At 42.3% G+C, this 12,013-nt stretch overlaps 1 protein-coding gene across 2 annotated transcripts in view; it reads left to right on the forward strand.

Annotated features, from left to right (window-relative positions):
* The window catches only part of LOC311132887 (sodium bicarbonate cotransporter 3-like), a gene marked incomplete at both ends in the record, with an annotated part of 70,839 nt that extends 61,047 nt beyond the window's left edge, over positions 1–9,792 (forward strand). For both annotated transcript variants that reach the window (XM_084166251.1, XM_084166252.1), the window contains 15 exons: positions 1,429–1,603; positions 2,317–2,450; positions 3,045–3,290; positions 3,524–3,629; positions 3,724–3,885; positions 4,159–4,272; positions 5,752–5,913; positions 6,177–6,302; positions 6,664–6,789; positions 7,054–7,122; positions 7,358–7,531; positions 7,743–7,880; positions 8,082–8,170; positions 8,856–8,966; positions 9,708–9,792. In XM_084166251.1, coding sequence (XP_084022377.1) covers positions 1,429–1,603; positions 2,317–2,450; positions 3,045–3,290; positions 3,524–3,629; positions 3,724–3,885; positions 4,159–4,272; positions 5,752–5,913; positions 6,177–6,302; positions 6,664–6,789; positions 7,054–7,122; positions 7,358–7,531; positions 7,743–7,880; positions 8,082–8,170; positions 8,856–8,966; positions 9,708–9,792 — 2,017 coding nt within the window. The remainder of the gene's footprint in view (positions 1–1,428; positions 1,604–2,316; positions 2,451–3,044; positions 3,291–3,523; positions 3,630–3,723; positions 3,886–4,158; positions 4,273–5,751; positions 5,914–6,176; positions 6,303–6,663; positions 6,790–7,053; positions 7,123–7,357; positions 7,532–7,742; positions 7,881–8,081; positions 8,171–8,855; positions 8,967–9,707) is intronic.
* Positions 9,793–12,013: the final 2,221 nt, after the last annotated feature.

Here is a 12,013-nt window from a genome sequence, read left to right on the forward strand (position 1 = left end):
TCACAGTTAGGAAATTACCATTAACCAAAGATCTCTAAAATGTAAATTAATTATTGTAAAAAGTGTCCAAAAATGTGTACCACCAATTAACTACCATTCACATGCTGTGATGGCCCAAAAAAGTTATCTGGGGGCTCCCAAAAATAATCTGCCAGACCCTATTGATGGTAGGGTTGTTCGATACCAGGTTTAGTATCATGATACTCCATACCAAAACGATACCAAGGCAAAAAAACAAACAACGTATTAGCCAAGGTCACAGAATAACCTTTGGGCATCTTTTGAGTTGTTGTCGTACTTTGTGTGAAGTTCTAACTTCTAGCACAGATGTAATGGTAGGCTGACTCGCTGTAGCTGATGTGGTGGTGGCACTTGACTTCTGTAGTTAAAATAAGAGAAATCAATAATGACGTGGACATTAGCCTAAAATCCATCTACAAAACCATATATGAGCATATAAACATTTTACAATTAAATTGACTAACTGTTTTAAAATGTAATTCAATACATATCAGGGTAAATGTACTCATCCATGGTGATAATATTGGGTCAAATTATACTGAACAAAAATATAAACGCAACATGCAACAATTTCAAAGATTTTAAACCCACCGCCACCATGAGGCACTCTGTTCACAACGTTGACATCAGCAAAGCACGTGCCCACACGACGCCATACATGTGGTCTGCGGTTGTGAGGCCGGTTGGACGTACTGCCACGTTCTCTTATGGTAGAGAAATGAACATTAAATTATCTGGCAACAGTTCTGGTAGACATTCCTGCAGTCTGCATTCCAATTGCACTGTGGCATTGTGTTGTGTGACAAAACTGTTGTGAGGCCCATTTTTTTGTGCAAATTGTTGCATGTTGCATTATATTTTTGTTCAGTATAAATGTCGAACTGGAACGCCAAATGTGCTGAGAAGTTAAGCTACTGGTCCGGTCAACATATTACTAGACAGGCTTGATCATCTCAGTCAGTGTACAACGTGAGACACACTTGATAGAAGAACCAAAAGTAACACATTCTAGTACCGAACCATTTCTCCTGTTACAGGATCAAAAAGTACCTACATTTTGGTGTACTGTGCAACACTAGTTGATGTTCTGAAAAAGTTATCTGTGGGTCCTAAAACATCTCTGGGAGACCAATAGATCCAAAAGAGTTATCTCGAAGTCCAAGAATGTGTTCCCACTGGGCACAGACGTCAATAACGTCTATTCCGCGTTGGTTCAACGTAATTTCATTGAAAAGACGTGGAAACAACGTTGATTCAACAAGTGTGTGCCCAGTGGGTTGTATGGTCCCCTGTATGGTCCAAAAACCATAGTCTAAGGATGTAATCTGGTAGTCATCTGGTATACTTCACCACACTAGTATAATGCTTCTACTGCTGTAAAGTGCTGTGGTTTTTCCCTTCCTCCAGGATCTTTGGAGGCCTGGTGATGGATGTAAAGCGGAAGGCCCCGTTCTACTGGAGCGACATCCGGGACTCGTTGAACCTGCAGTGTCTGGCCTCCATTCTGTTCCTCTACTGCGCCTGCATGTCCCCTGTCATCACCTTCGGAGGGCTGCTGGGCGAGGCCACTAAAGGAAACATAGTAAGTAGTTCCTTGTCCATGAGTGTCAATGAATGCCACTCCGATTGCATCTGTCTGTCTTCTGTCTGTTCTGTATGCAAGTCACTTAGCTGCCTGGTAAAACTGGTTTAACCAGGCTACAAGTCAATGTAAGCCTTGCACCAATTATGTATAACTTTACCAAAAGGTCTTACCCTAAGGTCTTACCCTATTTGCTTATTACTATATACAAATATCACTAAAAGCATATAGAATTTGTATCGCTATAAGCAAATAGGATGTGATTAGACAGTGTCCCTCTTCCTCACTGCGAGCTACTCTATATACGGTCTCCATGCTTTGATCCTGACAATGAGTTCCACACACACACCCTACAGTAACCCCAGATATCTTTATTAGGAGGGAGACTGTTGGCATAGCTAGCGTCAGCATGCCGGGGTGTGTGATGCGTCTGAGTAAACTCATTCGAAGACGAGTGGCGGAGGGATATGAGTACAGACAGGCCGACGGGGTGGAAGAAGTAAAGCAGTTTAGCTAGACTGTCTGATGCTAGGCAGCCTTAGCTGGAATGTCGGTTTAAACTGATGTGCTATGTGGGGTGTTCTGTCTGCTTTATCTCTTTTCCCCTTAGTCTCTCCCTCTCTCTGGTTTCCTCTATGTATTTACCTCCTCCTCTTCCTCCTCTTCCTCCCCTTCTCACTCCTTCTTTCCCTCCCTCTCTTCTCTTGCTACAGAGTGCCATAGAGTCTCTGTTTGGGGCATCCCTCACAGGAGTGGCCTTCTCTCTGTTTGCGGGGCAGCCCCTCACTATACTGGGCAGTACGGGGCCTGTCCTAATTTTCGAGAAGATCCTCTTCAAGTTCTGCAAGTGAGTGCTAAACCGTATCCTCTTTACACTATCATTCGCACTGTGGCCCTCTGGTGGTAGCAACCTGCAAGTACAAGCTCACCACTGCCATTTGGGGATTTCTAATTTGTTTCTGATCAGTAACTAGTTATGAAAGAAGTTGGGACAGGCTCAAGGTCATTTATTGATGAATCCTCAATCATTTCATAAGGCATAGTCAGAGTGATTGCCCCTACAACGGTCATAACCTCTATGCTTTGAGCTCACTACTTGCAGTACCTAATAAGATATGAATATGAAAATACACTGAAAACATCCAAAATATACATACAACTAAAATCTACAGTACAATGCCTTGTAAAGTTGACATTGAGGTTAAATAAAGTGTGCTTTCTTAATTTACCTAATTTTGTTAACCTTTGCTTTAGATCAAATGAAGACGTCAATATTCTTGTAATGTTTTTTTGTATGAAAAATCTTAAATTACAGCTCACTTTGAGCAAATTCGTAATTTGCGATTAATCGCAGCAAATCCTGCGAGTTAACTCGAGAACATCGTTTTATCATTTGACAGCCCGAGTATTGACTCTTGACTTCCTCTCCTGTCCTACCCAGGGACTACGGCCTGTCCTACCTGTCTCTGAGGACCAGCATCGGCCTGTGGACGGCCTTCCTCTGCCTGGTCCTGGTGGCCACAGACGCCAGCTCCCTGGTCTGTTACATCACACGCTTCACAGAGGAGGCCTTCGCCGCGCTCATCTGCATCATCTTCATCTACGAGGCCCTGGAGAAGCTATTCCACCTGGGGGAACACTATCCCGTCAACATGCACAATGAGCTGGACAACCTCACCCTCTACTCGTGAGTCAGGGTTGGAGAGCCTCGGTGGAGGGTAAAAGCCGCGGGTAGTGGGACTGCCATTTTTCCGCTACCAAAAAAACAAAATTTATTCAGGAAATGTACCTTTTCTATTTGGATTACTGTGTTTTAGATGATGTTACCATTGACTTGCGCTCAAAGATATAAAAGGGGAGCTTACGGTTTTGTGGGGAGTGTAAAGCATGGAGTGTGTAAGATGTATTCTCTTGACTCAGGTGTCAGTGTTTTCCACCGGCCAACGCCTCCACTGAGATCTTGCAGACGTGGAACCAGACAGGACACACACCAGACACTATCTCCTGGAACAGCCTCAACGTATCGGTCAGTCAGAGGACACACACACAAGGAACACACACACTGCAAAAAACATCTGTTGAGCCTGTGTATTTCTCTGACCCTTTACTCTCTTTGCCAGATGTGTAACCTGCTCCGTGGAGAGTTTGCTGGTCCTGCCTGTGGTCACCACGGCCCCTACATCCCAGACGTCCTCTTCTGGTCCATCATCCTCTTCTTCACCACCTTCTTCCTCTCCTCCTTCCTCAAGGAGATCAAGACCGAGCGATACTTCCCTACAAAGGTGTGTTATTCACTTGCGAGCAGGGTGTAGAGCTATTGTGTGTGTGTGTGTGTGTGTGTGTGTGCGTGTTTGTGTTCCTCTAAAAGTTTATTGTGCTGCAACAACATTCACAGTTAACTTCAAGGTCTTCACATTCTTCCCACACAATATGTCAAAACACTTTGCTGTTACTGTTAGCTACTGTGTGTAGGCGTTCCCACTGAGTGAATTATAATGGCTGTGTTGTTTACACATTAACATGATTATGCATCGTCATTATTATGGGTTGTGCAGGTGCGCTCCACCATCAGTGACTTTGCCGTGTTTCTGACCATTATGATCATGGTGCTGGTGGACTATCTGATGGGTATCCCCTCTCCTAAACTCAACGTACCCGACCGCTTTGAGGTAGGACCCTTTTGATATTGTATCTCTGTTTAGGCATTCAAAAGATGTTGGGCCTGTACTGCCATATGGCATACTAATCATATCAACATGTCATATGATACTGATGATAGCAATGATATATCCTGGGCTGATACTAGAGCCTGTAGTAATACTAGTAAGCTAATGTGGACACTGACCTATTTAGATTTGTCTAGTGTAATGTGATGGCTTTCTTTTAGCCTTATCGTTGAAGCTAACTCTCTGCCCTGCTGCAGCCCACCTCCAAGCACCACGGCAGGCTATCTAGTGTAATGCGATAGCTAGCTACTAGCGTTAGCATTATAGCTAAAATCAATCAAAGTTGATTGTCATACGCACAGGATACAGTGAAGTGTACACAGGGTAATGTAATGTACAATGAAAAACATAATCAAGGACCCAGCGAACTGTTCACTCCCCTACTGTCTGGCAGACGGTATCGGAGCATCGGGTCTTGGGCCACTAGGCTCAGAGACAGTTTTTACCCACAAACCATCAGACTGCTGAACACTTGAACTTGAACTGACCATTTGCACTGACTCTCCGTACCTTCACACATGCAGTCACTCACTCACTCACTTACACAGGCCCTGTAGCGGGTGATGTTGGACGGAGTCAGGCGCAGGAGAGTAAATCACGGAAATTATGGTTTAATCAATAAACAGAGGTACGCAGCAATGCGTAATACACACCAGTGCGGACAAATGGCACACTGGGGAAAATAAGGCAGACGGGTGAACAACCCAGCGATACACAATATTATCGAGCTCCACCGAGCTATAATCTCCTCTACAATAAACGATCACACACAAAGACAAGGGGGCAGAGGGAACACTTATACAGGGACTGATGAGGGGATGAGAACCAGCTGTGTGTAATAAACAAGACAAAACAAATGGAATGATGAGATGAGGAGCGGCAGTGGCTAGAAGGCCGGTGATGACGAACGCCGAAGCCTACCCGAACAAGGAGGGGAGGCAGTCTCGGAGGAAGTCGTAACAGGCCCACACATATGCAGATACAAACACACACACACTCCCAGGCACACACACACATTCAAGCCACACACACACACCACAACTGCTGCTATTGGACTTCTATTTAATATTGCACCAAACACTCCCTTCCCCGGTACACGTGTAAATATTGTAATGTAAATCTGTTTGAGTGCCTTCCTTGTATTTATACTTCTGCTAAATGTTTATTCAAAAAAAAATTCAATCGAGCTTCTATTCTATTTATTCATTTTTATTACTTTATACTTTTTCTGTTCTTATTGTTGTCGCATTGTCGAGAGGTGAACCTGCAAGCATTTCATTGTACTGTTTACACCATGTGTTCCTGTGCATATAACAAATAAACGTCACAAACTTGAATTTACAAGTTCTTGCTAGTGAACACTATACCCTGACTGCAAGCTATTAGCATTAGTTTAAATGCTAACTATGCTCTGGTCTGCAGCCTACCTCCAAGCATCGCGGCTGGCTGATCTCCCCGCTGGGCACCAACCCCTGGTGGACCCTGCTGGTGGCGGCGCTGCCCGCTTTGCTCTGCACCATCCTCATCTTCATGGACCAGCAGATTACCGCCGTCATCATCAACCGCAAGGAGCACAAGCTCAAGGTGAGCAAGTGCTGGTTTATGGCATAGACTTCCGTAGTTTACAGGCTCTATTTCCACTGTCAAGGTGGGTAGAGCTGACACATTTTTACAAATATGTTGTTCTGTCACCTTGTTCTGTCCATTATATTATCATTCACTGTGTTGAATGTAGCTAGTGTTTTCATGAAATGTATTCACTGTGTACAATTTGGTGCTCCAACGACAATATACTATAATAACTTTTTGTCCTCTTCTTTTCCCCCCTCGTTTTTCCCCTCATGTAGAAAGGCTGTGGCTACCATCTGGACCTGCTGGTGGTGGCGGTAATGCTGGGCGTGTGCTCCATCATGGGCCTGCCCTGGTTCGTAGCCGCCACTGTGCTCTCCATCTCCCACGTCAACAGCCTCAAGGTTGGCAGGCCTGCTGCTGTCTTTGTTTATTCGTTGTTTCTAAGTCAGCGGTGTAAAACGCAATTCCTGGAGGGCAGAGTGTCTGCGTTTTTTTGCTCCTCCCTTGTACTTGATTGATCAATTAAGGTCGTCAATTAGTTAGGAACTGCTCTCACCTGGTTGTCTAGGTCTTAACTGGACACATTGAAAGGAAATTATAAAAACCAGCAGACATTCGGCCCTCCAGGGATTACGGTTGACACCTCTGGTGTAAGTGATTAGCTGTGAGTTTGTTTTTTGTTTTAATGTACAAGTCTGAAAAATAATTTCTTTATCTGAGTAAAGTAGATATTCATCTAATGTAATCTAATCAAATCTAAAGGTGGAGTCGGGCTGCTCGGCCCCAGGAGAACAGCCCAAGTTCCTGGGTATCAGAGAGCAGAGGGTCACCGGCTTCATGATCTTTGTCCTCATGGGCTGCTCTGTCTTTATGACCTCTGCACTCAAGGTGACAGCTCTTTGGGTTTTAGAAAAGTGTTATAAAAATAAGACGTATTATTAATATAAGACAATGAGCGCTGGACACCAATGCAATGTGAATGATAAGCAGTTTGACTGTTATATATTCACCTTACAGTTGACATGGAATTCTTTTTTTTAAAGCACTTGAAATTATTATTATTATTATTATTATTATTATTATTATTATTATTATTATTATTATTATTATTATTATATACTGTATGTTCAACTTTTCTCCCCCAACCTCCAGTTCATTCCTATGCCAGTGCTATATGGGGTCTTCCTCTACATGGGAGCCTCTTCACTCAAAGGCATTCAGGTGAGATTATATTCAATGCTTAGTTGAAGATATGATCACAGATTTGGATCTATAACAGTAAAGCAATGCCTTGTCTGTAATGATGAGCTTACTCCTTTGTAATTAAACTCCCTTTTATCAAGAATACATGTCATTGCATTTAAACTATTTCATTTCAAATGTGTTTCCTGACAAAACATTGAAATGAATGGTGCTCAGTACAATGTTCACGTCTCGTTCCCGCTCTCTCTCTTAGTTCTTTGACCGTATCAAGTTGTTTGGTATGCCAGCCAAGCACCAGCCTGACCTGATCTACCTGCGCTACGTTCCCCTGTGGAAGGTCCATGTTTTCACCCTGGTGCAGCTCACCTGCCTCATATTGCTCTGGGTCATCAAGGCCTCTGCAGCCGCTGTCGTTTTCCCCATGATGGTAATACCCATAGAGATAAATGTTCTATAGTAATACTGCCATCATTCTATCTCTTCATGGTAAAATCACTCTCCACATTTACAAACTGGAGAAACATGATATCTTGTCTACCAACAAAGGTGTTTTAAACATGAAAATATCTAAAACCGTGTAGTTCTTTTGCTTCCTCTCTCTCTCTCTCTCTCTTAAAATATCCTGTTTTCGCTTATAGGTGCTGGCCCTCGTCTTCATTCGGAAGCTTCTGGACTTTTTCTTTACCAAGAGGGAGCTCAGCTATCTGGATGACTTGATGCCAGAGAGCAAGAAGAAGAAAGAGGATGACAAGAAGAAGAAGGAGAGGGAGAAACGGGTAACACACAGTAGCACTTTAAAGCCATTAGTTTCCCGACAACATTCACTGTCTAGCACGCTAACAGGACTTGCCCCCCCCCCCCCCCCCCCACAGAAATCAAATTACAAGAATGGACAAAGCCGCTCAGACTATGTCAATTTGACTGCACCCTCATGTGTACACTTCATTGTAATTCTCTGCTTGTCCCCTTGGTCCCAGGAGGCTTTATTGCTAGGCGTGAATGCTGTGAAGGTCCATTATGACAGTGGGAACCTGCTCAAGATCCCAGTCAAAACGCTCTCAGGGAGGTAAGTGCTGCCCACCATACAACAGGAGTACAATACAATACATTAGATAGATAGATAAATGAAGGACACACTTTTCTTTGGCTTTATCTTTGTATGAAAAAGGTAACTGTGATGATGTTAGTTCGGTAACGTGTTTATCTTGAACAGATCGTACAGAATAATTGCTCATACCCTCCCAATGGATGAAGAGGCGGTAGGGGTGGGTGTCTGATATATCCAGTCCATGTGCTGAGTTTTAACCCTACTCAGTAATATACAGTAACATCAGTCGTAACTTGGCTATTTACTATACCTGTAGATGATGCCTTTTTATTGAAGACACACTCCCTGCGTGTTGTGTTTGTGTTTTGGAGGGGTTTGTTATGATGATACATAATGCTCCACAGTATCATGCCAAGATAAAAAGGCTCTAAAACCATGTGAATACTAATGACTAATGTACACATTGATTACATAGAGAACTCACCCCAGACAATCATCGTCCAAGAGTGACAATTGCCTCCAAAGCAATTGTTACACATAAGCCAGCACATATTTTTTGTGCAAGATGCAATGACAGAGAAATGCTTTGACAGAGAACTGGTGGCAAGTAGTCCTGTGTGCCTCAATCTTTTGTTTGTTTACCTTATCCATATGCATGTCTGTCTACCCTCCCCTGTTCTGTCCTGTTCCTCGCTGCATGTAGCTCATGTGACCTCAGCAATGTTAATATCTCTGACGAAATGGCCAAAAGCGGGGCATGCAAAGCAGTGGCGTTGAGCGCCGACTTCGGCCCATCTATGAAGCGTAGCCAAAGGTAGCTATGCCGACAACGACTTGCCTTTAGCTGTCACCTCTCTTTCTCCTGAAAATGGAAGAGGCTTTTTCCAGGCACACCTCAGGTCTACTGAAATCTCATTAAGACAAGATCATATTGATAACTTACCCCTTATAGATCATATAATTCAATTATATTCTGTGACTATTCTAATATACAGTAACTGATCTAATATAACTAAATAATCTACTTAATTCTGTGACTAGCCCATTAATTAATAGGTATGACAAAGACAATGTATCCATTCTTATGTAATGAGAGTATAAAGATCTCGCTTTTGCTGTGTTTATAACTTGCATAATGTTCAGTTGCATGAATGTTGTGAGATCTGAACTTTGTTTGCATAAAACAAGACTACGTTCTATTTTCCTGAATATTGTATTTGCCTACAATATATAAAAGCAAAGCGTTGAAGAGGCTTTGCCCTGAGGTTCTAACTGGGTGCTGCCTGTCCTCTCCCAATTATATTGGTTAAGAACAACATACTTTAACACATGAGCCTGCCATCTTCAAGTCTAGGGTGTTAACAACTGCCTATTCTTAGAGCATGGTATGAGCTTAATTTTAGGCATTGCCGTCTGACACTCTCACAGACAGCATTGCACTTACATCAGAAACACATTTCCTCCTCATCCTTGATATCCTGGCCCAGCCCAGCACAGCACAACCAGCCCATTGATGCTTCTCTTCCCATCTGTCTCCCTCACTTGTCTCTGGCAGCCAGGAGAAGGTGGCCTGTGTTAGAGTCAACATGGACACCACCGACGCAGGAGGACATAGTTCCGCCTTAGAGACTGCCTTGTGATGGAGGAGACCTTGTCCTACCCCCCCCCCCCCCCCCCTAACCCCACAGAGGGCCACCCTGGTACAGTGAGCAAGCTAGGCCTTGAGCAGAGCAATCAGACTGGTCTTTGGAGAAGAAGCCCCTTTTGTGGGTCTGCTGGGTCAACATTTGAGCTCCAGTGACCTCCAGTGGTCCAGTGTCGCTATGGGGATCCAGAGGCCCCCCCAGTGCACAGAGGACTGACTGCCCTGCAGTGGCGAGCACATTGCTGGGACATGAATGAACCAGACTCACACTGTCTGCCGAAACCCCATGTCAACCAATAATTTCCCACCCACTGCCACAGATGCCAAAGGATGGGGCCACCACCGCCACACTGATGTTGAATAATCTTCAATTGTCATGTATGTGTAAATGTACTTACATTTTATTATATAAGGTATATTTTCTCATGTTCATTTTAAGTGATATTTTATTACCATTTAAGAGATTCACATTTGCATCCAGTTTTTTTGGCCCATGTCATGTGTGAGCTATTCTGGTCTCTGTCTAAATGTTTAATATATTTACTTTACAAAATGTACTATACACAAACCAGCTACACCATCTACAAATGCACATCACTCAAGCCATGATGATTCAGGTTGTTATTTCTGTGATTTCATCAGTGCAAACTGGTTACATCATGACTAAACACTGGTAATCTAAATCTAAACTGTATACATTCAGACACCTATACCCCATAATCTTTCTTGCTTGTGAAACATTGACAAAGGTTGGAGTGGCAACATCTCTTCACTGCCCATGTACTGTATCCGTACTGTATACTCTGCAAGTTGTATTCTCAGTATTGATAGTGCAGCTCAGATCATTTTTTAACTGTTATGCTGTTTTAGTGGAATTGGGTGCTTTTTGTTGTATGTTTTAATAGACATTTTTTCTGAAATACTAATTTAAGGTTAAGAAAGTGATGGTATGACTATTGCAATAAGCACTTTAGATTTGTTTGCCAGTAGGAATTAGTGCACAGGCCTGAATTGAGTTAAAAACATTGAATCTGTAGATCGACAGAACTTTTGCTCAAATGTCTATAAAAAGTAACAACTTTGGAATCAACATGATTTCTGATTGTGGGAAGTTCTTTACACTCATAATTTGTCTGTCACTACTCATACAGTATTTAAATAGCATAACCTATTTGTCTATGATTGTTGGATGTATTATCCTTGGGACAATTATTTTTGATAAACAGGAAAGTGAACAAAATAGTACTGTGCCGTCAGATTTCTTCTAAAAGCAATGAACGACGTTATTCTGTGCAGTCAAAATGTATTCTCACAATATTGTACCATTTATGCTGCACAAGTTTTGATACTTGTGTGTCACATGTGCAACGTGTCAGTAAATTCAGTATTACAGATGTAATTTTGATGCCGATAAATATTTCCAAAAATGATCTGTAAAATGCAATTATATATTTCTCATTTGCTTAGCACACATGCTCCTGTTTTTGCAATAATAGACGAGTGCTGAGTACAATGCAATGTCTGGATTGATGGTTCTATTCAGCTGTCTAAGGGGAGTTTGTCAAACGCCATCCACGTTGTGTGTCTGCTCAATTGACCATATTAGTGTGTAGCTGATTATAAAGACAATAGCTTGCGTGCCTTGTGAATGCTCTGTTGGTATTTTATTCATACTGTAGACATAGTATTAACATTCAAGTAGTACACACACACACACACACACACACACGGCCCGAAATGCGAAAGAGAGACGAGCAAGCTAGGACAGCATATCGACAGCCTGTTCATATCTGTTGAAACTGAAGTGAAATATGAATGCAGTAGTGATCTGAATGCCCTCCTCAACCCAACCTACAACTAACCTGATGTATAACATTACAAATATGAACTCATTAGTACTTCATCATACGCATTTTCTATCAATATATGTACTGTATGTGTTTGTATGTCACAGATGTAGTGTTTGTTCACAAATAGTAAGAACTGTAATGTACTGTAATCAATGTTTATTTTTACATGCAATATCAGTGAATGTGCACAGAATTATTGTAACTTCAATATCACTAGTGAAAATTACAGAAATCTATTGCATTTCGCCAAACACCTTTTAACCTAAATAATTCACATTGTTGCAATTTTTGTTTGAACACAATTCTGGTCAAATGTTGGCTATTTGAAGTCATTACAAATGTTGTTTTCGTATTTGTGATACTATA

The sequence above is a fragment of the Coregonus lavaretus genome (genome assembly GCF_964263955.1).
Source record: "Coregonus lavaretus genome assembly, chromosome: 7".
In the NCBI taxonomy this organism is placed as follows: domain Eukaryota; kingdom Metazoa; phylum Chordata; class Actinopteri; order Salmoniformes; family Salmonidae; genus Coregonus; species Coregonus lavaretus.